Source organism: Sceloporus occidentalis, unplaced genomic scaffold, assembly GCF_023333645.1.
Source record: "Sceloporus occidentalis isolate IW3139 unplaced genomic scaffold, rSceOcc1.0.p SCAF_11, whole genome shotgun sequence".
Taxonomy (NCBI): Eukaryota; Metazoa; Chordata; class Lepidosauria; order Squamata; family Phrynosomatidae; genus Sceloporus; species Sceloporus occidentalis.
In genome coordinates, this window is record NW_028316991.1 from 16174047 (window position 1) to 16201405 (window position 27359).

At 34.6% G+C, this 27359-nt stretch overlaps 1 protein-coding gene across 1 annotated transcript in view; it reads right to left on the minus strand.

Annotated features, from left to right (window-relative positions):
* The window catches only part of LOC149305636 (CUB and sushi domain-containing protein 3-like), a 403051-nt gene that overhangs the window by 52406 nt on the left and 323286 nt on the right, over nucleotides 1–27359 (minus strand). Inside the window, exons 44-50 of the mRNA XM_089477264.1 lie at nucleotides 25041–25229; nucleotides 23910–24087; nucleotides 16997–17142; nucleotides 10443–10523; nucleotides 9659–9772; nucleotides 4901–5089; nucleotides 4619–4765 (exon numbers count right to left, since the gene is read on the minus strand). Of these exons, the coding sequence (XP_089333390.1) occupies nucleotides 4619–4765; nucleotides 4901–5089; nucleotides 9659–9772; nucleotides 10443–10523; nucleotides 16997–17142; nucleotides 23910–24087; nucleotides 25041–25229 (1044 nt within the window). The remainder of the gene's footprint in view (nucleotides 1–4618; nucleotides 4766–4900; nucleotides 5090–9658; nucleotides 9773–10442; nucleotides 10524–16996; nucleotides 17143–23909; nucleotides 24088–25040; nucleotides 25230–27359) is intronic.

Genomic DNA, 27359 nt, shown 5'->3' on the forward strand with positions numbered 1-27359 from the left:
GTGCATTTATGTGAAAGGCTTTAGGTCCTTCTCATTAGTGTCTTCTAAGAAAATAAATTAGACAATGCAGTGGTGTGACATATGTGAAAAAAGCTTACGTACAGAATAAATACATTTTATGGAGTCACAATTAATGTAGCATGGTAATACTATGAGCAAGCTGTAGGCACACCCTGCAGTTCAGTAGTTGGGAACCTTGTTTATTAACATAACTAGCTGACTAATGACATATAGACTGATGCATGGGGACCATGTATGTATGCTTTAGTTAAAGTTCTGTGTTTGTAAAATGAGAACAATTTATTATTTCTAGGACAATTTGAATAAATTGTGATCATAAGGTTATGAATAAGTTGTGATTATCCCTTATAAGAATTAATGAAAAGCCCTATGCTGTGAAGACATTTTCACACACTTACATATTGTTTTTTCTCCATGGGTATGCATTAATTTAAAATGCAGTAATTAGAAATAGGTTGTATTTGAATTGTTCAATATGAGCTCAGTGAGTCAGATTTAAAAAATCCTATGATTTCCAGCTTGCTCATTTTAAAAAATAACACAGTAAAGCAATACAAAAGAGCCAAGTTTGTCTATTGGGTGAAAAAATTTAAATCTTTGGTGCCATACCCATTTGTAATTGGAACACCCATCAGGTGTTTTTGATGACTTTCAAATCATGATAAATGCGTCTGCAAATTTGAAGCTTAAATTACTATTTTAAAGCCATTCTGAAATACCATCTAGACATGGACATTCAAAATCTTATGAATTGCAAATTTTACTGAATTTGGCAAATTTGGTGATTCATACACGGAAACAAGGTCAGACTCTTGAGGAACCAGACAAAAATCAAGGAAAAAGCTCAGAATTTCATCTGAAATTCACGGGCTCTTTCGCTCACATTCTCTCATACTGTGTCACGCTCTCTAAATGTTTCCCAACCTTCTCTGACGACCACTTCTTCTGCTTCCACTTCTGCTACTTCTTGTTCTTCATCCTCTCTGTTCTATCTTTCATCTTCAATCAGCTACATCTCTGCGTACATAACCCAGCGCAAACTTCTGTCAAAATGGCAGTGCTTCCGGTGACATCCTCTCCCCTGATTCTCCAATTGGGAGAGAGCACATCACCGGAAGCAGCCCCATTTTGGCATGAGTTTGCACCAGGTTATGTCCGCAGATATAAAAAGAGCATAAAGAGAAGATGTAAAAGAGAAGGTATAAGAGAAAAGATAAAGATGTGTAAGTGGATGCACAAGTGGTCGGCAGAAAAGGTAGGGAAACATTTAGAGAGCATGAGAGAAATTTGTCTCATTCGTTTTTGGCCCATTTGCAGAGGCCTACCATTAATGTTTTTTGGGGGGAAGAAGAAGCCAGGTTATTTTAACAATGATCGCACAATTTCCAAAAAACTGCATGTAGTTTAGAAGCTATAAGCCTCTTTCTCAGGGTGATCATCACTGCTTGCTTGAAAGTAAGGATCCAATAGCACTTATGGACGCTGCCAGTGCCTGTACCAAACTGTAGTCTCTGTCCACCGGAATAAAAGCAAGGCACACCAAACAAAAAAATAAGCACCTATAGCAGGACTTCTATAGTTTTTAAGTGTACACAGGTGTTTTAGCAATGGTAAAGAAATATATTTTCAAATGTAAATAGATTTAGCTCAACTTGCTTGAAAACTCTATTTTCTACCAACTCACAGAACTGGTGTTCACAGATTCAAACCTCAATTAAGTTCAATTAATAATCAATTATGTATCACAATCAGTACTCCTTGTCAAGCTAGTTAATTGGTACCCTCCTTATGACTTTTACAAAACAATTGCAACTGCTTTTATATTGCTTTTATATTAAATACATGTAGAACATGTCCATGTCTAAAGAAATAATTTCACATTTTGAGTGACAGAAGGGTGGCATAAAAGAAGGCTTCACAATTATAACACGTTAGTTCTAAAGTATGAATTCCTGAAGGTCAATTATATAATGTGTTATCCGGATGTATATAATGATGATCTAAATGTGCACATAGTAATTTTCTTGTACTAACTTATAATTACAAATTGTGAATAAGAATAAATCTATGAACATGAGAATCAAAAGCCTATTTCACATAATTTTAAACATGATTTATACTATTTTTTCATCATTTCACAAAATGTAATTGCATGATTGGTAATAGTATGGATTACTGAAATCACTGTGGTGTTACATATGATTTAATTTATGTTAAATTCATACTGGCGGCCATTTTGCATTTTACCGCATGCAAATGGGCGCAGGCATTATTTAGTTACTGGGATATGAAAAGAAGACTTCCGCCTCATTTAACCAAATAGTCTCCAACATGTAGTAGACTGTTCCTTTACTTGTAAGAAGCGACAATTGTATAATTTCTTATTTTTTCTTATATTCTGATAAATAGCCATAAGCCATATGCATATATACTATTACAACATTCATTTATAACAGTAATCTATTCTCCAGCATATAGAATTATATTTACAGTATTTATTTAACCAACGGTGCATCTCTCTGATACATCTGCCTGTATACCGATTAACGAATGGATTTACAAAACACACTGTAAATGTTACCCGTCTACATAAGAGTGTATTTTGGACTAGGCTGACAAGGGCTAGGATGGTGCCATCATGAAGCTGCCAGCCTACCCGCCTAATGTAACCTCATATGGAGGCGTCTCAGGTTTGTGCTTTCACGCCAGGTATGATGTCATATCCTGTCACTCCACACTGCAGCCAATAGAGGATGGCAATTGTAATGGAGCTATTTTATAACTAAATCAGTTTCATAAACAATTTTATATGTAACACAACAAGAACAAAATATAATACTTTTCCTCTATATATGATATTTTCTTTTGATCTGTTAGGTTTTCTTGTCTTCCTTTTTTTTTTTCTATTCTCTCATTTTGCTCCAGTTCTACTTGAGATTAGCCTAAGTGCAGTAAAGTGAATATTCTCCAATCCCTATGGTATGTCATTCTTTGAACTCTATGCAACAGAAAGTTTCCAACTTGAAACACAAGGTCCAAGAAAAAAATAAAGAAATACAAGAGATCCCTTTTAGTTCCAGTCTCCTACTTGCTTAGATAAGCCATTAAATCTATTAGTCTGATCCCTTACAATTTTTGACTTTCATCCTTTTCCCTTTTTTTCTTTTTTCCTTTTCACCTCTTCTCCCTTTCATATGTTATATATTGTAGAGAAGCCCTGTGTGCCTGAAAATATTTTCACGTATTTATGTTACGTGTCATTAAAAAAGGTGCTGCCGATATTAGTCCAAATGATCTACATTAACCGCAGCACGGGTTGAAATAATTTGCTTTTCCTGCATATGTATACGACGTAAGAGACTATATCTGAGAAAATAAATGACCACTGGCTCTCTAATAAAGTAGCAGAAGCTCAAAAAAATATCCTCTATTGGGAAAACACATACAATGACATGGTCATAGACACGGATCTATGTAAGTGCTTTTAAGAGAATAGGTTACATCAGCTGTTTTGTTTGCTGTTTCACAAATTATTGTCATTTAAATTAAACAGAGAACATTAACATTTTTCATGTGTTTTCTTTTTTCCTGCATTTAGGATCATAAGCAACACAGTTTTCATGGTAATATATTGATTTGTCTGATTGGTAATCTATAAGAAAGACTTTGATCCTTAATTCAAAAAAAGTCACTCTAACATACCAACATTAAATTGTACAAAGTGTAGCCATGCTATCTCACATCAATTCTATATCTACTGTGACAGTATAAACCCCAGGGAGATGCTTATTTTGGCATTTGGGTGCAGGTGCTATCCAGAATGTAAATATGGGTCCCTGGGGTGGAGCAATTGGAGAGCATGTTGGGCCAATGCTCCGTTCCCCCATTATGTGGAAAATCCATGACGGCTTTTCCAGAAGGCTAGAAGTCTGCAGGATCCGGTCCGGGATTCCTATGGGGCCGGCATCAGGCACAGGTGCTGGGCATTAAAAACCCCTAGAGCCTGATACTCAGGGAGACTGTAGGGGGAAGAGGACATTTCCCTGAGCTCCCAGGGTAAGGAGAGGCCCTGAAGAAGACCATCCCTGAGCCCTGGTGTAGCTGGGTCTGGCTGGGAGGTTGAGTTAGTGGGTGATTAGGCTGGTCAGTCTGGACCAGCATAGTTTAGTTAGAGAGGGCTCCAATTGGGAGCTAGGTTTTGTTTTTATGATTTTATTTTGGAGTTTGAGCAGTTCAAAATAAAGTGCTGTTTTGTTACAAGCTGGTATTCCCGACTCTGATTGCCTTAGAGGACTGTGCTTAGGACCCCTAAATATGACATGTATGGCCCCCATGCTACAGGGTTTTGTCATACATTCAAAAAGCATATATTTTTTTGTATGTGTCAGAAAGCCATGTTCATTTTTGTCTTTTTCATCAATTTCAATTTTATCATTGGCGGCAGACAGCCTACGTGATTTTCAGCTGAGACAGAAATCTCATAAGCAGTAATTATAATCAGCCAGGTAACCAGGCCTGGGAAGCTCCCAGGTAGTGACTTTGCTGCTATAAATGTTAATGCAATGGAATATATTTCTAGAAAGAATGATTGGCAGACCTATATATCGTATTCGGAATCCTCTCTTGTTTGTTCCATGATCAGCAGACCAACGTATAAAAACTTCATGCCCACTGCTGGTTATATTAAATGTTGATGAATAATCTCCGCTTAATGAAATAAGCAGTGGGTAGTGATTATTTGGTCCTGTAAAAAAAAAAAAAAATCAGTGCTTCAAATTAGAATTTGATGCAAAATATAAACAAAAAAAACACCCAATGCACTGCAAAACATCTATTAGAAAGAACAAATTCTGATTTATTTATTTTTTAAATTTCTTACCATCAAAAGCTTCCAGCAGGTCATACTCTTTTTCGGTATGGAAGAATTCAAAAATCAAAGTGATATTGTATCCCTTTTCCACACTAATAGTCCACGCACACATCTGAAGGTTTGGATAACTATCGGGATAACCTGGACTCAAGATGACACCAGTAGAATCCAGACGCATCTCGTTGGCCGGACATAGAACTGTAAAAGATAACGCAAACTTTACATTACAAGCATGTTCCAGTGGTGTACTACTAAATGTAACACAATCATAGATGAAGGTCTTTTTATTTTATTTTTTTTTATTTTTTTTTTTAAAGAGAGCACATTTTGCATTAGTTCCAACTTAATTCATTAACAATACTGATGAATTATATTGGGTAAAAAGCGAGAATATTTTGCTTTTCTACTTTCAGTAGTTTGTAAACCATGCCTGCCAAATGTAAAAGTATGAACAATAAGATAAAAAGAATATTATTACAGAAATGCTCAATGATTTGCACAATGACAGAATATGTAATATACTATTTTATATATATATATATATCTAGATAAAGATTATTTCTTAAGATGATAGAAACACAAGAAAATATAATGTCTAGTAATATTGGAGTAGAGCACAAGGCTCAGCAAAAGGGGTGAATGTTGAGTCCGTGTAAACATCTCCAGCACCTTAATTGTTTGGTCAAGACAGACAGACAGCAGTGGCCCAGTCCGGCTCAGCTTGCACTTGTCTTGATGAAATGAGCTAGGGGTCCGGTTCAGCTTGGGCCAGCTAACATACAGCTATTGGGAAGATGTAGTAACGATTAATAGAATAGCATTTTAAACCCTATATTAAAGGACAAGTGTCTCTGTCGCAGCTTTAAGAAGAACTCAATGTATGAAAGCTATACATTTTTCTGTTTTACAATCAGCTTTAGAGTGCGGATGCTTTTGATTTTTCGACCCACTGCTTGTTTTACACAAAACTATATGAGAATTCCGTTCCATTTGATTTTCCAGGTTCCACATACAAGGTAACCTTAACAGAGTTAGGAGATTTTTTTTTATCTGAATGTTCTAAATCAAACTTAAGACATAGTGAACTTTAGCGCTCTACTGGAAAATTGCACACGGGCTCAGACAAGAATGCTTTCAAATATCTTGCCTTTGTTCCATTATCGGCACCGTATATCTAGCCTTACAAACACGTTTCTATGACCGTTAACGTATAGGATGGTCTACTCTGCTGCTGATTGCATGGCTGTCTCCGAGCTTTAATTGGGATGTTTTCTTACAGCTTGCTGGTTTGGAAGCAGGATGCTCAACAGGAGATAGGGTTAGTGGTGCAGTACAGCCTTGTGTGAAACATTTTAGTTGACATTTAATAGCATGACGTGAACATTTTGAGTGCACAAGGCTGAAGGAAATGGAATCACAAATCACTTGTTGCTTATTGTATTGATTTATTTTTTTCAGAAAAAAAACACTATATCTGAAAAAAATCCATAGATACCAATGACAGATTGGACAACTGATTACAGTCCATTTTATTTAAACAGAAAAAATAAATAAATAAAGCCATTCTTTCATTTCTATTAAGTATTTGAAAAGTCTGGTATAGTTTGGAACTATGTAAAGAAACAACACGAGATATTATATATGTGAGCATTAAAAGCTCATCAAAAAGCAAATGTTGAAAATTAATTAGGTGTTTTTCTCAAATATGTAAATATTGTGCATATATTTTTTTTAAAAACTTTTTCTGTTATTTTAAATACATTAAAAGTGCATTATATATTAACTATGACCCAATAAGTCTGTTAATGATCTGTTACAATGACCATGGAATATCAAGTTGGACACAGTATGAATGTAATGTGATATTGTACATAACAGAGGTGTAGAAACAAAGTTTGTAGTACTAATTCACATAAAAAAAATGATATTGGTATACCTTCACTAAAAAAGTGATCAGTAGGGGAATACAGGTAAAATGATACATTTTACCACATCAGCAGTATGATCTTCGGAAGAAGAACTGTGTATGAACTAGTGCATAGGCGAGATTTCTTGGTCTCAATAATTGATCCATACATTTTGCAGTGCTAATTCATCAATACATAAACACCAAAACCTATTACAAGGAGAGCACGTAAGGAAAAAAGGTATATACAAAGTAAATCTTTATTAAACAATATGATTTAAATACATATAAAGAAATATATATAATAAAAAAAGCATCTCAGCACCAAGACACATATAGGAAGGTACATAATGAACAAGGGCACAGGACTACAGGAAGTAGGATGGAAATACGTAGCTCATTGCAGCGATACGTACGTTGGGGTTGGTACGTTTGGACTTGGCACCATTCATCACCAGGCTTTTTGCTGTTTTCAGCCTTGTTTCTAAGTTGGTTAGTAATTATTGAGCACCGAGGCACCATTGCTGTATGTTATTTCATTTGTTCCTTTTTACTTTATCGCTGTGGTCATCCTTGTGTTTATTATTTGTGCCTTCATATACATACGTATTTCCATCCTAGTTCCTGTAGTCTTGTGCCTCTGTTCATATGTACCTTCCTATATGTGTCTTGGTGCCGAGATGCTTTTTTTTTTATATATATTTTTTTATATGTATTTAAATCATAGTGTTTAATAAAGATTTACTTTGTATATACCTTTTTTCCTTACGTGCTCTCCTTGTAATAGGTTTTGGTCTTTATATATGTACAGTGCATGTACCTCTACCATTATTGGTAGTTTGTTCATTTTTGGTGATTATTCATCAATGCATAGTTAATCTCACTTCACCTTGCCTATGCCTCACATTTTAATGAATAAATCCCATAGTCCATTTGATTTAGTAGATTATGCCAACGTGATTTACTTCTTGTATTTATCCTATTTTTCTTCTTGTAAACAATTGGAAGCTGTGAACTGCGGGGGGGGCAAACATCGAATTTAACTTGGCTTTGTATGTCTCCTTCCCATTGTGTTAGACAGGCCTTAATCTAGTATGTTTTTGTGCTTTTGACACATCTGCCAGATATGGGTTACTCTTTCATAGAAATAATACAATATTTGTACTTGTGATTAGGTAGACCTCAACAATGGCCTGTAAACCTAGTTTCCAACCAGTGATAATCCTAGGCTAGGGTGGCCGGACCAGGAGGGTGGCAGCCCCTAAGCCACTTTACTAGACAGTTATTGCCCATCTGGAAAATTGGTCTTGCTAAATAAAGAAAATCATTTTTTTTATGAAATATTAATGGGATGTGCAAATGTTAGTAAAAAAGATTACTACATTTTTCGAGGTGCGGCTCGCCAGTCCGTGGCAGACTACCGCGTGTCCTGCCCCCACTATTTACACATCCATGCTATTGTATGCATATTCATTCATCACAAACATTCATTCCCTCATTCATATACTCATTCACCCTCCCCCACCCTTACCTGAACTGCAGATCTTCTGGTGCCGCTCGCAGACTTACACAGGGGCGCTGTCTCCCTCTGCATTGATCTCAGTCTGTTTGAACTTCTCTTGACCTGCCGAGGGGAACAGGAACGGAGCGGAGTCATGTGAGGTGGCGCGCATTTACGTGACTCTGCTGGGTTCCTGCGTCCCCTCGACGGAGCAAGAGACGCTGCTGAGCAACACATAGGGGAGCGGCAGGGCCCCTGCAGATGATTACTTTCGGCGGGTTTTGTTTTTTACACATCGATGCCGAGGAGTTAAGATTCTATTTTATTTATTTCCAAAAAACAGGCCACCAAAATCCTCAGCACCAGGCCCATGATGCTATTAATCAGCCAGCTTAAATCCAGCTTGTACCCCCAGTGTGCTCCAGCCTTGTACAGTTTGGCTAAACTTGTTTTAAATGGTTTGTGGACTGACTTTGTTTTACTGTTTAAGTCATTTAGTATTGATAGAATGACATATAAAGGTTGCTCAAAAAAACTGTTTGTCCACTGCTTTTTTCATTATCGCCAAATTAACCCTGTATTAATATGCATTATAAAGCTAAAAGGCCATAATTTCTCTCTGTGAAAAATGAGTTCAGCCCACGCACACATACATTTCTGATAAAGTGGCCCACTGCAGAAACAACTTGGACACCCCTGGCTTAGTATTTGGAGTTACGGTACTAGTCTTCTGCTTATAATATTGGATGCAGATGGTGAATTAAGATCAAATCCTTTTATTTCCACTTCAGAAGCACAAACTTACTTTGCTGGGAATATGGGTTAATATGTTATGTACAGCATTCTGTACCGTAAATGACCTATGAACACATTTAACGTGATGCTGTCTTAAGGATACAGCAATCTCAGATGTTATTTATGTTCCTTTTAAACTAATTAACACGTCAAGAAAATATATGTCTCTATCTTTCAAATACCAAAGTTATAACAACCTACCAGTGTTTCTAAATATATTTAATTGTTCATATTAGATTCCATGAAGCATATGTATTCAGATGTGTTATGACTTAATAAAATAATGTTGATTTTCATTGTCACATTTTTCTTGGACATGTCAAAATAATTATTATAATTTGAAGGTGATAGTTGGTTAGAGTAACAGAACCATATGCTTAGCTAAAAGACATCTGCCTCATTATCCTCTATGAAATCCTTTCCAAAATATTGTCTTTACATTTTTCAAATTGCTCTATTCTCAATTAATAACATTATCTTATATATGACCCGGTCTTTAGATCTAATGTGTCTTTTAATTTGCTATATAATAAAAAAAAGCACACATAAAAGTAAGTAAATAAACCTTGACATGACGGTGGTGATCCATCCATCTGAAGACGTTCACCCAATCTGCAGGTTAGAATTTCATTTCCAACTAAGGTGAATCCAGGTAAACACTGATACCTTATTATGTCCCCTAAAAGAAACAGTAAATAAAAACATAATTACATCAATAAAAATAAGAAAATGTGTAGAAAAAAATAGCTGCAAAATCATCGAAATTTATTTTCATTTTATGTTTTTGGTATAGTGAGTTAGCACTAATTAACAATCAACTAAAAAGAAAACGCTATTAACTATGCCCAATCAATATATGCTTATGTTAAAAACATAACATTTGTGAATGTTCTCAATGATAATCAATATGTTTGGTGTTATGCCTTTCCCTTGATGTGTTCTCTTGATGTGTTCAAGTCGAATGTTGTGAAAAGTTATGCATGGCTAAGCACCATCTACTGAAGTGATACATGAAAGAAGACAAGGATCAAATATCTGATATGCACTGTAAGTTTAAAATACCTCCTTATCTGTGAAAAGAGAGAGAAGGAAATAAATCATTTAGGTTCTTCTTAATATCCTGTCTGGTGCACGCTAATAATATTCCTGTCTAAAATGATTGTGAAACCATTTATACTTATTTGTTGTAAGAATTATATAATTTTTTTTACTTATTTCTAAAAAAATTTAGGATATACTCTGATTCAGGTAAGCTGAGAAATAAAAAAAAAAAGAGATAAAACCACGTCTGAAGATATACAGTCATACACCACACCTAATGACTCGCAATTACATATATTGATGTATACCTATTTCAAACTCATCATCTTCAGCCAATATTTCTGAGTTTGGTACGGCTGAAGGTGGTTGGCAGATCCGCAACTGGTAAGCTGTAAAACATTTTTTGAATATAAATACAAATATTGTAATGGATTAATTTCAAAACAATATAAAGAACCAAAACCATTAACATTATATTTTTTATGGTTTCTAAGTCCTCAATTTTATTAATAAATAATGTTTTAAAACCATGTGGCATTTGATTATAACCAACTGCCCCAAAAAAGTATAAAGCCTCTTAACATACATTTATAAAATAAACACTAAAGGAACATATTAATCAATCTTTTCTAGATAAATGAAATAAAAAAAATGCAAACAGAAATACAGAAGAGAATAAAGAAAAAGAGCTGAGCTAAAATTCACCCAGTTACTAATAATTTGACATACATCATATGTCATCCTAAAATTTACAAAATTGATTACTTGCCTTGTAAAGAGAGAAATGTTTTGGCTTCTGAATTCTTTGCATAATATGAAATTTGGACACAGTTCACATTAATTTCACAAAGCATTTTCTCCATTTGAATGGGGTCCAATTTGTATAATTTCTTGGACACTGCGACCCTTTTAAATAGAACATATGTTGTGTGCAGACACAAATTTCTGATCCAGTCAATGAGAAGTTAGTGAAATGGGCCACCTATTCATTAAAATGTATGAAGCTCTAAGGGGACTTTTGATATTTCAAAGAGCCATTATACAATATAAGACACATCTTAAATAAGTATCCACAAATATTAGACAGATTACGGATTGTACAAAGTGTAATTTAGATTCTGCTAAAAGCACTTTAGGCAATTTTAGTTATTTTCAATTTTAATAGTCCTATTGCATTTGTCATTAGTTAATTTTATTTGATAAATGTGGTGTTGCTTATTTTAAAAGCTTTTTTTCATTATATTTTCTTTCTATACTATAATTATTTTTTTCCCGAATTAAATATAATACATATATATTATGTAATTTTAATATTGTATATAATAAGGAACTTAATTATGCAAATAAATATAACTTAAGTTCTGATATTTTATATTATGTTAGAATATTCATGGAATTAATTATTGAAAAAAATAATTGCGAGATTAGTTTTTCTGAAAATATTTTTGCACACAATATAAATTCAATGCTTTTTAAGGAAAAAATCCAAGTTAAACACCACTGAAAACTTTAATATGGGAGAGCCACAAACACATAGTTTTTTCTAACAATTTTTTCTCAGTCCTTAATCAATCATTGGTCTTGTTTTAGATTTAGGATCACTTTATGCTTATCCCATGCATGTTTAAATTACCTTATTGTATTAGCTTCTACCACTTTTGATGAGAGGCTGTTTCATTTATCTACCACCCTCTCAATTGACTAAAAGTTCCTTGCATTTCATTTACACCTCTGACCCGCCAGTGTTAGACTATGGTTAGACTTGTTCTAAATAAAAGTCCCTTCTGTACCTTGTTAAACCCCTAATCTTATATAATTGGATCTGAGAGGCCATATGAGAGGCCTCACGAACTTGAAACATCTAAGGAATTAAAACCTTAAAATTGGATATAGCTATAGTTTTAGTGAAGGAGGAAAAAAAAAAAAGACAAAAGCAAGTAAATATAACCACAGCTGTCAAATAGTCCAGAATTTCATAGACTGCTCCTATATCCAGTCCCAACTGTTGATGGTCCTGGCCATTGCCCCATTTTGAGTCTACCACAAGCTTTGAAGCACAACACCCAAGAAGTACAAAGTGCATGTATAAAATATATATTTGCATATTGGATTTCATGTTGCATGGACTTCTTGGTTTCAGCAGAGGCAGAAGAAGTGGAAAGTGAGACTTATGTTTTAGTTTCTAGCTCCAACATGAAATTCATATATAAGTAGGACTCTAGTGTCCCTTTAAAAGGGCAGAGAATGGTATTTCAAGATAAAAGAACCAGTGACACAGTGTCACTAACTAATGTAGGTAAAGCCTGGCCCAATGCTCATGTAATGAAGAGTCCAAGGGCTGGGAGTAAGGGAAGTTGGTAAATATGTATAAGGTTAATAGAACATAAAGTATGCTTTTACATACAGTAGATATACTGCTCAGCTTCGTGTTCTCTAGCTAATGCAAAACTTGTGTTGTATCTTTCTAAAGCTATTAGGCGGAGTGATATCTCTACTGCTTCTTTCGAAAGATTAGGAAAGTCATTGCCATACATATATTTCACTTTTTATTAGAATGAATATATAATATGTCACAGAGATTAACATTTATAAATGGGTGTGGGAAACTTTCACATTGCCAATTATTCTCCAAACAAATTAATATTTTATGAAAATGAATTTGTCTATTTCCTTATGTTGTCCTAGGTAGATTCTTACTTTTATAATCCAAACCCCTGGGTGTTACATTCATTAGCCGGCCCTATTTATCCTATGGAAGATAAGTAACACATTTGTGATTTTGTTATTAATAAAAGGCTCTTTTTTTTTAACAAGTTTGTTTTAGAATTAATATTAAACTAAAGAAATGAAAAAAAAACACAATTTCAACTATTTTAATAGAATAATATAAAAGTATAAAAGTGGGGAGGTGCGCTGTAACCACACAAAATAAAATACAGACACTTATCTCATAATTCTAGGATGATATACCCTGGAGATTTGATAAACAGAAAACACCAAGAAGCTTGATACCTACTCGTCTGTTGAAGGCACATTATGGACTGCTCTGTAGAAAGTAAGTGGCCTGTTGGGTGTGGGTTATTTTAATGCCCAAATTGTGTTTGTATTTGCTCTTTTATTTTACATATGCTGAACGCACCTACTGTACTATCTTGAAATTATGAGAAAAGTTCCTGTGTTCCTATTTTGTGTGGTTACAGCACACCTCCCCACTTTTAGGGTAAATCATTGTTTTTTTTATTTATTTATCAAAGAAAAAAGTACCGGATAGTAAAAGGAAAAGAAAAACATCAAAATACACCGCTCACAGTATAGGAAGGAGAGGCGAGGAAGAGAAAGAAGAAAAAAAGGGAAGAGCGGAAAGAAAGATAAAGCAAGGAGATGAGAAATATCCCCACAACACATCCCTGTGGGAACCCCATCTAGTCACCTCCTCACTTTTATAAAGAGAGGGCAAGAGAGAGAGAGAGAGAGAGAGAGAGGAAGAGACAGAGAGAGAGAGAGAGAGAGAAGAATGAAGGGGGAGAAGAACAATATATGCATATAGGAAAAGAGGAAGAGGAAGAAAAACAAATATCCATTCATTTAGTTTCAAAGATGGGTAGCAATAACAAAACAGACAAATCAGATCTGGACAGATGGGATTTTAGATCAATAGCAAATGTGTATTTCTTTATAAATTCCATTTAGTCTTAGTCTTATATTCCTGCTAAGGTACATATGGGGTTCTTATTTCTCTGTACTCAGGGCAGGATACGAAACAAATGGTTTGTATTGATTTACATAAACATTGTGCTATATTGTCCTAGTAAAAACAGGCCCATTGAGAAGCAATCCATTCTATGACCTCTGAAATTGCCAAGTCAATATAATGTATGGAATACATTTGCTTTAACAGGTTGACTAAGCAACATGTTTTTTTTTAGTAATTTAAATTCTATTCGGCAACAACAGCTTGTGTCAATATCAACCTCCACCAAAAACCCACACAGGAAAGCGAAAAACAGACCCTGGAGTGACATAAGTTGCGTGTTTTTTTTCCATTAGTTCTTTTAATCTTCTGTTACCAATTTACTGGAAATACACCTACAATCTGTTAATTGGACACTTAATTACGTAGATCCATTTAGATGCTACATTTATAACCAAACACCTAAGTCAATTCATTATCGAGTATAGGAATTGATGATGATTGTACTTCAGATTTCTACTAGTCCGATGGGAAGAAAAATACTTTAGTGCAGTGGTTCTCAACCCGTATATCCTCAGGACCCACATTTGTCTTTGGTCATTAAGTCGCGACCCATAAATAACCTCAGAAAAGATGAGGGAGTGGAGTGGCCCTGACCATCCGCGACCCACGGAAGACAGGGTCGCGACCCACTTTTGGGTCGTGACCCATGAGTTGAGAACCACTGCTTTAGTGCAAACGAGCACTCAGTTGCCAAAAAGTCCCATGCATGCACATTGACATATTTACTCAAAATAAAGTATAAACAAAAGTACAAATTAATGTTTTTATTTACATATATGCATGGAATATGCATAAAGCTATCCTGAATCTTAGATAAGACCAAGGACTGATTAAGGGCTCTGTATCTAATGGGAAGACTAGATGGGCCAAATGGTTCTTATCTGCCGTCAAACTATATGTTTCTATGTTACCTATTAGTTTTGGGAGGAAAGTAAGTGTGTTTAAAATAATAATAATAATAATATATGAAGTTTATTTTTATGTTATCAGCTCTGGGCTTCTGACCTATGCTATGCAGACAAAGCTATATTATACTATTGTGTAGTTATCCATGACAGACCTTGCTCTAAGAGAAAAGATATATGCCGTTGATAATTAGTAAACACTTGAAGAAATTAGACTAGGTAAAGAAAATTTTATCAACTAATCTGTTTTATGTAAAATTACCAGTACTGGTAAAATTGATATAATTCTTCCTACAGTTATACAAGCTTTTGATAAGTGATGTTTTATGTTAAATACACTGTTCCACCTACTCTGCTGAATTTGATGCTTCTGATGACATTTATACTCCATTATCAGTATTACTTAATGCCCAAACCCTTCACAGAATTATTCTTTCACCTCCATGAACACAACCACTCCATAAACACAACCACTTACTATTTCTAATGAGAAAAGGCATTTTAAAAGCGTTTGTGTTGTTTTTAGGTGACTGACCATTAAAAGTAAAAATTTAAATAATAATAGAAAATTCACATATTGCATATAATTATACATAGGCTATAAAAAGTTTTGTTCCTTTTTTTAAATGTTGACAATGTAGAATAATTAAGTGTTTTAAAAAAAACAGAATTAGTTTTACTATGTTTATGTGTTAGGAATTCCCCCATGTATACGCTCACTTAAACGTTGTTATAATTAAGGTGTCAGCTTTAAAAAAGGTTATAAAAAGATCGGTCTGAAAAGGATACGTTAACTAATGAGGCAAATATCATATAAAATGTCTCTACTGAGCGCTATTGCTTTATCAAAGTCTAATTAATGGTATGTGCAGTGAAGGTGGGTTATAATCTCAGAAACGGTTTAACCCCTTAAAGACAAAGCCTGTACATGTACGGGCTCAAAATGCATTGCTTTCAATGGGTTTAGGGACTGCCCATTGTCCTTAAGGGGTTAATTGTTGCGAAACGTAGTGATATGGTTCCACATATCTCCCCGCACATTCAGAACTTCAGCAACATAGCATAATTACAAAATTATTTTTCCAAACACTGTTAGTTGGAAAAAAAATGTTTAAAAGCAGAGGCGGCTTTTTTTCACAGATTTAGTCTTAATGAGAGAAAAACCCCATAATACAAGCTGAGAAAAAAAAAATCACAGTTTCAACCATGTTTACTTGACTTAAATTTTACACATTTTCTAATATTTTCCAATAAATTAGCAACTATGTGTAACTTAATTCCAGATTCCCTCTTAGCATTTGCAAAATGTAAAGGGACAGCTCTACTTTTATATCCATCATATGACTGAAGTGTCCTTTCAATCCTCAGGAGCAAGTTGATTTACACACTTTGGGGTAGCATGTGGGACATGCTCTTCGAATGATCTGCGAATCGTTGATCCAGTGAGGTACGAGATTGGCACTTTGGGAGTCAAGAAGTCATTTTTGTCATAGTTAAGATACAATGTAGCTTTTTCGTCTTTTTCGATAAATATAGCAAGGAGGAACTTCAGGTTTGTTTTTCCCCAACTTACTTACAATTTTACTATGTTTCGCTAACCATCATAAAGCTTATGCTGGTTGTCCCTCGCTGTAAAGTTAATGAAGGCTCAACTCAGGAGATCAACTTGTGGACAAATGTACTTAATCCCAGAGAACCAAGCTGACTTTTCAAATGATCAGTCTAATTTAAACTCATGAGTCAGCTCAGCCCTTAGCGAATACACCACTAATATACAAAGTGACCTCTTGCCATCTGCACTTTTTAGCTATAACATTTGTAAATTGAAAATAAGTTGTTTTATTACTTTTAACATCTTACAGATACTAAATGTACAGACATCATGGTCCCGCTAAAATAAATATCCTTCCCTGGTCCATACATTTTGTTGTCATGAGGATATTTTCAGAAACTAATGCGGTTCTAAAATAAAAATAACAAGTATCATTAAAACAGGAAGAAACACCAAATCCAATGTTACAGGAAAAGCAAAAAGGCAAGCATTAAATAATTTGAATGTTGCCCGTAAAAGATTTGTATGAAACTCATACTTTGTCAAAAACATCCAAGAATGTCTTGAGTGGCAGTGGTTTTGACGACGCCAAGTTCTGTACTATTTACCGTATAACATTAGAGTAAAATAAGATGATAGGTTTATACTCACCATGATAACTGAGTACAAAGAAACCGCTTGTAGTAAAATCGCTGTGGAATTTTATCAAGACCTGGTTTGAAGTGCTGTAAACCGATTCAAGAGCGGTGTTACCACTGAACTGTCCGATTTGAGGGGAACTTTGGTCTGGGCCATCCCTAAAAATTAAAAAAAGTAAAAATGTATCTAAGATCTCACGTAAGGCTAGTTTCAGAATAAGTGTCCATTGTTACATTTCTTTCTCTGTTTACATACATAAACACACATCATACAATTTCCAAAAATATTCAATATGCAATGATAAAGTGGAATTTGAGTATGCACTATAAACTGGCGTGAGTGATACTGATTATCGATTTACAGTTACATTTCATGTATAATACTTAACATGTTTTCCTTATTATGGGACACTTATCCAGTGGGTCCATATTATATGTACAAAATAACATGAGGCTGGATGTAAATGATTCCTGCAACTTTACCCATAAATTTAGCATGCATATTGCGCATGGATACTTATACTAAACATATATATATATATATATATATATATATATACACACACACACATACATACATTTTACAGCGCCACGGAATATGATGGCACTATATAAAAATTATATATATATATATCATACATTAAAAAAAAATATATATATTTATATATAATAAGAAATCTTCCATATGCTTCATTATTGGTCCACAAGTTTAATATGCATGCCTTGTTGAAATTCATGTGCTACTAAAGCTGTTAAAGGCCTAGTTAAGCCATCCTTCCATTTTATAGCAATGAGCTAATATTTGAAATTCATCATTGAGGCTGCTATGGTTGCATTTTAATCTATTCTTTTTCATGCACCAGCTCCTGCATATATATTATATTATATATATATATATATATATATAATATAATATATATATATATATAAATATATCAAATATATTTAAAGAAACATCTTGCTTTTTTAATAACTAAAATTAAATTGTGCAGATTCCAATGACCTTTGTGTATCAGAAAAGAACTTATTGGAATTGTTTATAATTTGAAATATTAGATCCTTGTATTGTTTTAATAGATTACAAAATATTATGATGTCATACAATGCCATCATAACTTCTTTGCAATCATCATGTTATATGTTATGTCATTAAAAAATAGGATTACTATACTATTAGAATGAAAGATACAGTTAATGTGAATATCTGGTGTGTTCTTCAGATGCAGTTATTTAACCCCTTCGTTCCCCTATAGACGTACCGGGATGTCCAAAAAAACGCCCACAAAGAAACCCCTATGGACGTCCCGGTACGTCCAGCCCTTCGTGCAGCGTCAGGGACACATCCCTGCCGCTGCACGGGAGACCAGGCTGTCGTTTGACAGCCTGGACTCCCCACTGACAGCAGAAGCCGGCTTTGCCGGCTTTCTGCTGTCCGATCGCCTGTAACAGCTTCCGGCATGAAAGCCGGTAAGCTGTTACACTGTAAACTGCCCGATCGCGCGATCAGGCATTCCCTTCCGGGTTGCGTCACTGCTGACGTAACCCGGAAGGTCATCGGAGGACAGGATATCCCCTGCGGTCTGTGAGGACCTGCATAGAGATCACAGTGTGATCGGTGCAGGGGGATCACGGGGAGGGGAGTGAGAAACCATGTCTCTCACTCCCCCTCCCGTCCTGTAACAGAAAAGCTGGAAAAAAAAAACAGTTAGTGATTTAAAAATAATATTAAATAAATCATTAAAATAATAATATAAATAATACTAAAAAAAATTATAATGTGAGCTGTGATGTCACTGTGACATCACTGGCATGTTCAGGAGGTCCCTAGGAGGACCTCTTACCATTACTGTGTAAAAAAAAAAATATAAAAAATACAAAAAATGTAAAAAAAAAAAAAATAAAAAAAATTAAAAAAAATATATAAAAAAAGATAATAAAAAAATTCTTAAAAAACCTTACATCCCATTGCCCTAGCATAACATCTAGCCAGTATAACCCTCCTGCCCCCGTTCACAACCCCCAAACACGTTAAGCCATAGGCATAAAAATTATACAAAATTGTACACCTAATAGTATGCTCCCTGGTGCTGGGAAAGTCTGAAAAATCTATATAAATTAGGTATTTCTGAAATCAGGACACCTGAATTCATAAACTTGGAGGGGATTTTCCATCACTTTACCTAATTTTGTGAGGATTCAGAGGGAAAATGTAAAAAAAAAATTGTTTATTTTTCTAATCTTCGCTAGTTTTTACTAAATTTCTCATTCTAAATTTTCAGCTAATCATCCAACTATGGTATCAAACGAAATCTCTATCTCTCCTTGAAAAAACAATATATAGTTTACATGGGTACACTATTCACAGGAACAGAGAATAATCGCTAAACCGACATACCCCAAAAATGGCAAAATTGCTCTGGGCTTTGAGGTACCAAAAACCCCTGGGATTGAAGGGGTTAAAACACCAAATGTCACCAACCTGGAACAGCAGCCGCTGGTACGAAGGAGAGGGAGACCACCCTCTGCCAGCCTGCGGCCACAGGAGCCTCCACGGAGGAGAGGGAGACCTCCCTCTGTCAGCCAGCAGCCACAGCAACCTCCAGGGAGGAGAGGGAGACCTCCATCTACCTCCACACGCCCTCTGGTGGTTAGACCCAGAACCGCAGGCACCTATACTTATAGGCTACGGTCTAGCCACACTCAAGATGGCTTTCCCGGATTCCACCAAACAGGAAGTGACATCAGACTGTTCAAATTTTGGTGCCAATAGCTCCAATTGGTGCCTAGTAACTTCCTCATCCTTTATAAACCCCCAGTGGACATTTAGACCTTGCCCTCTGATGGTCATACCTATTCCTATAGTGTTACTCCTCAGTGCGCGGTCTGGTTTGTGTCTTCTGTGTTTTGACCTCAGCTTGTTTATCGTTTCTCCTGACTTCTGGATTCCTGACCTCGGCTTGTTATTCGTATATCGTGATCTCTGGTACCCTGACCTCGGCTTGATCTTGACCTTGAAGTTATCCGTGCCTTGTGTCCTACCTGCATCAGTGTCTCCAACCTCACTGTGCGTGACACCAAAGGGTTTTTTTCAATATTCAAAACTCAGTAATTTAGCATTCTTAAGACTCACATCTTAATTGTACAGGCTAGGAATTACCCCTATCAATCCTGCTTTATAAAAGGCCTCTCAATAGAGTGATGGACCAAGTCTTTACTTTATTTTTATGTATGAAATGTACAACACTTTCTGACAACCCTTGTAAGCAAGACCTGATATAAATAATCTACACATTCTGAAGACAATATTTTTTTCTCACTACCTTTAGTTCACATTTGAGTATCTTGGAACAACATAAAGAACATACAGTATGTGTATGAGAGTACATCTAGTGCAAAACAGCCTGAAAAAATGAATTTTAAAAAATGACTATTTTATTTTTTTTACTTTTGATTGATCAGAGGAACATCTCAGGTTTTTATATGATGACCTTTTTACAAAACACTTTAATGGTGGTTAACAAATGACCCAGGCTGATTTCCTGATTCATTGTTATCTGGCACACATAGAAGTAAATTATTACACAATTTACTGGCAAGTCAGCAATGTTTCCTGTAATATTTCAATTATTCTCAACACCAGCAATATTTATGGCTACTTGACTTTCTATAATATTTCTCTCAGCTGGCTCTATGGTCAAATTGAAACGTTCAATCTTAAATTACTGATTTCCTTAAAACAAGTAATATAAATAAATCGGTAGGTCTGTATTTATACCAGTTTTGTAGAAGGACAAAACAGCAAGAACATTATACAGCTTGAAATTGCATATGTATATATATATATATATATATATATATATATATATTTACACACACACACACACATATATATATATATATATATATATATATATCTATCTTACAGGTTTTTTTTACTGTGAAGTGAGTCATCAGAAGTGGTGCCCTCGCAAAAAAATAGGGCATGCATGGGCCTGCAACTTTCGATTTTCAGTTCAATGTGAATTTGCATGCCCTTGCCTGAGACTCACAAAGTACAGGGTCACATGCCCTCGACAAAACAGTTTGGAAAATGTATAGAAAATCTCCCTAAATCTTTATGCTAGTAAATACTGACTAAATTTTGGTTATTTTTCTAAGCAGTAACTAAGAATAGTCTGTCAGTTATCTTGCCCGTTAGCTTTCTCATATGACTCACTGGTATAGCAGTCATAGAAGCAGAATACACATTTTATGCGGCACTCTGTATTGTTTACATGTTCATTGCTAATAGTACGTTTTTAATATATTAATCTAATTATTGCAAGAAGAATGCGATAAATATAAAGAATACAAATGTACTTGGTTTATAGAACAAGCAAGAGGCACCCCTGGGGAAAAGTCTTTATGCCTTTATGGAATGTTGCTTGCATTTTCAGAATTCTGGAAGTATTTGTGACATGTCATGGAGCCTTTGTACCTTAGACAATGCATAGACCAGCATATTCATCTCCATTCTGGCCTCCAGCTGGTATGCGCTGATCAGATTGCACATGCTTTGGCAAAAATAGAAAGTCCTCATTAAATGTGTTTTATATTAAATGTAGTCTTCCTAAATCTATATTCAGAATGTTCTTTTCCTGGTTTAACCTCCTGACATGCAGAACAAGAATTGTAACATATAAGGGAGGGGAAGAAATAGCCATTCTTCTTATTGTTGAGTTACACACAATAATCCTATGGGGGTTATCTACTAAATTCGACTACGGTACTCCATATAATATATGACTACAAGCTGTTTTGGGTGGTATAATTTAGGTATAATATAATACACAAGGGAAGGGTAAAAAATATAAGTTTTTAAATCCGGATTCTGCGTTGTTTTGATAATTAAGAAATAGCATCTGCTAATAAATGAGTTAAATCAACCACAAATATTGTAAATATCAGGTTTTTAATTTCATGTTAGTACTTGTAGTACTATAATTATCAAAAAGAAAAAGATTAACAATAAAACTCAATCAAATAAAAACGTTCTTATTAAGATGATAGGCTGTAATAAGAATAAGCAGATATGATAGAAAAAAAAAATAATAATAATAATTTGGTTTGTTAAATTTAACCCCTTAATGACAAAGCCCATACATGTACGGGCTCAAAATGCATTGTTTTCAATTAGGTTTAGGGTTTAGGGGCCGCCCATTGTCCTTAAGGGGTTAAATAATGTTCTAACACCCTGTATCTGTTAGCAATGTTTTCAAACGAATCACTCGAGTCATGGTGTCTATTCAAAAATATAACAAGTAACATACTAAGAATATCACCAGTATACTGTTTGTTGGCATTACTTCGATTTTACACAATCAATATTTTCTGTTAGTTAATTTTATTATTTGAACATGTTGATACGGCAGATTGTTACATGTGTTAAAGTGAACATCATGTATAATCATGTTTTTCTCGCTTATGACTTTTAATCATTGTCATAGAATTGAATTTAAAATTCTCATCATAAACTCATCATTAATAATCATAATGTAACATTGAAGGCTAAACGGGTTTTCATAAATAATCATTGTTAGGCAAGTGGTAATAAGAGAGACGGTCAAAGTCTCATTATATGGAAGTATTAACAAAAACGGACCATTTAGTTTTCCAATTGAAAAGAAGTAAAACAGTAAATAACTAGATTGTAAGCTTGTGAACAGGGCCCTCTTTTACTAATGTCACAGTCCGTCTTAGTCTGCCAATTCTACTTCTGTATTACCCTTTAATGTAAGAAGCACTGTGTAAATTGCTGGTGCTATATAACAGATAACAATTATCATCATCATCTGATACTATTAGTCACCTGCAACCTTTCTGTATATGTATGACAATCTTTAAAATTGTGAATGCAACCTTCTAAACATTGTATGTGCAAAGACCAGGAAATGTATGACATAAAATCCACTAGCAGCTGCATAAATCATGTGTGAAGTGCCTTTTCAGCATAATGTGTGTGGTACAAGGATGGATGATAATCAATTTGGTCAGTTGAGGTATGGCCATGCCGTTCCCTGTTACGCGTCTCTTTCCTCTAGCCCTTTTTACTCAGCAAGTCAATCTATTAAAAAAAAATATGACTATATTAATCTAAGGAGAGGCGGTGAAACGGATCCGTAGACCAGGCGAACGCTAGAGAGATCTTTCTATTGAAGGCACACATATTCATTAGCGATTTCTTGCAGAAAAGTGCGTAACCTTAGGTACTTATTATCTGATGAGCTTTCCTGGAGACTTTTCACATTTCAGATTTATACCTTTAGACTTACATTTCTGAATTGTGTTACTATAGAAATGTAAAAAAAAATTGTTATTATTCATATGTAATTGTAATACTGGAATTGAGCAGCATCGTTGTCCCATACTTAACATACACACCTATCCCCCAATAGTCTATATAAATCTATAGCACAGAGTATGTAGTATTTAATTGCACCTAAACATGTGTATGTAAATGTGAAGAATTAGATATTTCTGTGAAGAAAAAAAATAACAATCTTCACTACTGGAGTCCTGACACGCTATCTGGTAGCCATCGGCATATTTGTTATCATGTTTAAGAAAGATATGCATGTTGGTAAAATTGTATTTGAAAGAGAAAGTTGATGAGATTGATTTTATCTTGATTCTAACTAATAATTTTATATAATTTATGACATGAATTTCTTGTATGAATTGTGTAGTTTTTCAACCAGTTGCAAATGATAGTTTTATGTTGTCATAGCTACCTACCGTACATTATTACTTATTACAGCAGGGATTAAAGTGGATTATTCTAGATTTGTACATTTTTATAGATGTCACTATGAAAGGCAAGTTGTTTTTATGGGATTGCTCGAAAACGCAAAAATAATTAATATTGAAGGCATGCAGAACATTCTTACCATACAGTAATGAAATCATATATAGGTTCTGTTTGAAGAACGGTAAAATTTATGTAAATTCCATTTCCAGGTGCCACCCTCACAAGCCAAAGGCAATCTTGAAAGTTTGGGTACTCATCAGGATATCCAGGAGAGTAAATTGTGCCATTCATTGCCGTTATGTTCCCTCCACAAAGAGCTAGAAAATTGTACAACAAACATATAGTAAGAACCTCCTTTAATACTTAAGCCTGTAGGATTGCACAAAAGACAGTCTGGAGAGCTTTTCAAGTATACGCACTTGAGTTTTTTGTAGGTTGCTAAACTGCGTTTTTTTAAGAATATGCTTCTGTTCTAAAAAAAAATGGCAGGTTTTGTAGCACCCCTGACTTCTTTAAAATTACTTACTTTGAATGTCTAAGTAGAAATATTGTCAATAGAGGAACATTGTTGAGCTTCCATGCAATCATAGTACCTTATTATTTGTTATTTAGTGGACCATTAAAGCACACTTAAAGACCAGGCAATATTATTTCAGTTTAAAGATGGTACATCAAAATTCTATGCATACATATTAATATAAATAAATTGACAATTAATGAGATGTTTAGAGAAATTGTTCAGTGCTGTCCTTCATGTAAATGTAGGGATTAAATTAATATTGATTTAAATAAAAAATTAAGAATGTTCATTAAAGTTATATATAAAACGGTATACTGACTAATTCTGAAGCAGAGATAAATATTAAAATATTCTTAATGTATTCTTCATTTATAATATAATAAAAATGTAAAATGTTATTAAAAGCACACGCCTTCTAAAAAGAATTAGAAATTTAGAAAACTCATTGAAATTGAATGTTTTTAATTTATTTTAATAAAGCTGAAATGCAATTTTTAATGAGAGAATAAATATAATTTGTAATTCAAAAGGAATTAGCAATATAGACATAATTTAAGTGCAGTCAATGATGATCTCATAATAAGAATCATGCCTTTCTACATAGAATGTATTGAGACATTTCTTTAAAAACCAATTTAAATTTTACATAAGTTTCAAATTATGAAAATCTTCATAAAATTGCCATAACAATAAATACAATTCAAGAAAATACAGTAAAGTAAATTTAAAACGTTTTGGGGGGGTTCATACCATCACAGCGTGGCAAAGGATGGTTCCAGTTACGACTCACTCCGTGTAGACATGTTAGTGCGGATTCCCCAATTAAGGTGTAACCGGCAAAGCATTCAAATGAAATGGTATGTCCAACCGTAAAGTCATTTCCGATAACAAACCCATTCCGAAATGGGCGGGGGTCAGGACAACTTTGTAATTGGTATGCTGGGAAGAAATAACAGAAGCCATGTTATCGTATTAGGAAAATAAAACTGGATTAAAGCTTTGGGCTATATGAAGTATTTTACCTTCATTGTGCTTAAGTCAGAAATGCAACACAGAATGCTGAAACATGTTCAGGTCTTAGGCGCCCACAAGGCCTCTTATAACCCATTAAAGTTGCTGTTAATGGTGTCCGCAAATTCTCAGTACCAAGTATATACAAGGAGTTTTATAAAGGAACCCTCCAGCCACATGCATATAGTTTATTTTGCATCCTCCAGTGCCCAGAAACATGGAATTAGATGACAGATAAAAATAATTCGGCCTTTCTAGTCTGTTCATTGTGAACTTTAATCAGTCCCTGGTCTTGTCTTAGATATAGGGCAGCTTTATGCCTATCCCCATACCTGGGTTCTTTGGTTCTCCGGGTCAAGACCGGAATCCTCAGGTCGCAGGAGTAGGGTCTTGACACGCCCCGCCCATTTTTCATTTAAATGGGGATGTTTCCTGCTGCCGTCAGTGGGAACGCCGACTGACGGTAGCTGGAGCCCAGAAGTTCCCAGGTATGCCTATCCCATGCATGTTCAAATTTCTGCACTATATAAGCCTCTAGTAATTCTGATGGCAGGCTGTTCCTCTTATCTTCCTTACATTAGGCATTCTTTAGTTTTTGTAGATCTCCTATCTGATCTCAACAATTCCCCAGTTGCTTCTATTGAAAGCATACCAATTATTTCCGTTATCCAAATCAGAACGCCTGTGTTGATAAGAGTGGCAGGTGGTGGGGAGGGGATGGTTTTTCACTTCCCTAGTCATGTGAGGTGATTTTACTATGCAATTCCATTTGCAGCCCCAATACCCTTTCAATGTTCAGATATGGTAGTAGAATCAAAAGTTAACCTAGAATAATCCCTAAATAAAATCTGGAAGAGTATGGAAAAGTAGTGGAAAACAATGCAAAACCATACCCAAGCAAGCGCTAGTTCAAATAATGAATGAAATACAAATGAATTAATATATTTGTTGTTTTAAATTAAATATTTTGTGTTTTTCTAAAAACAATTGCATTAAAACATTCTAACTATAATAATCCCTTTTAATTTTCTAAAAATTAAAACAAAAAGAACCATCTTTTTTAAAAATTTCTTTAGCCTGCTTCCCACTGAGCATTTCGGTTCATAGCAAAGCACCTCAGATGAAATTCCCCTTGAGCCCATTTTTTTTATCTCAGCTGAAATCTCTCTGTCTGAACTACTGAGAAAACAGACAGCCGTATCAAAAAGGAAAGGTCATCAGAGGTAGAATCAGCGTTCAGGTCATTCATTTTATTGAGGACAGCTTTCTTATTTGGTGTGTATGAAAATGTTCAATTGTATTGTGGCTATACTGTTAGTAGTGTTATTTAGCTTCTTCATTGAAAAGTGGGCTAAGAAAAGCATGTGAAGATAAACAAAAACATATAAATATGTTGGCAATAATCTGGCCCCAGACAGCCATTAATAGGTTGTAAAGTGGTAATGGAACTGGCCAAAAAACAGCTCCACTGTGCGGAGAACGAAGAAGCTGACCCGGGGACAATCCTGGAGATTTACCAGGTACGCTTGTTTCAAATGAGCCTTGAACACAAAATAAAATGAAGCTAATAATACTCGTAATAATGAAAAGCTGTTGGCCATTGTGATAACATTTATTTGGATGTTTTGTGTTAATTTGTTCTGTATGTCACATGTATGTGTATGAAGTCAGTCCTCATGCTCCCCATTTATTTTGTATTTGCCTTGGATTTATAATAACTACAACCTTCTTTCTAACATTTTCTTATTGTATGAGTACAACCCCTATGCTTTGTTCTTTGATTACAAGAACTGATTTTTATGTCAATAAAACTGCAGGCATGAGACATGACATGAATGCTTTATAGCTAAAGTAAAACTAGACGTATGTAATTATTTTTTTCATCGTATTGAACTTTTAAGAAATTATATCATTAAAAATATTCTTTAGAAAACTCAGAAAGTAAGTGATTTCCTTCAATTACAGTATTAAATGTTTTGTCAAAAATTAATGACTTCTTTCTGTGAAAATAAATTACTTTGTGCAAATATTGAAGAATGTTCCATGGTGTTAGCACAA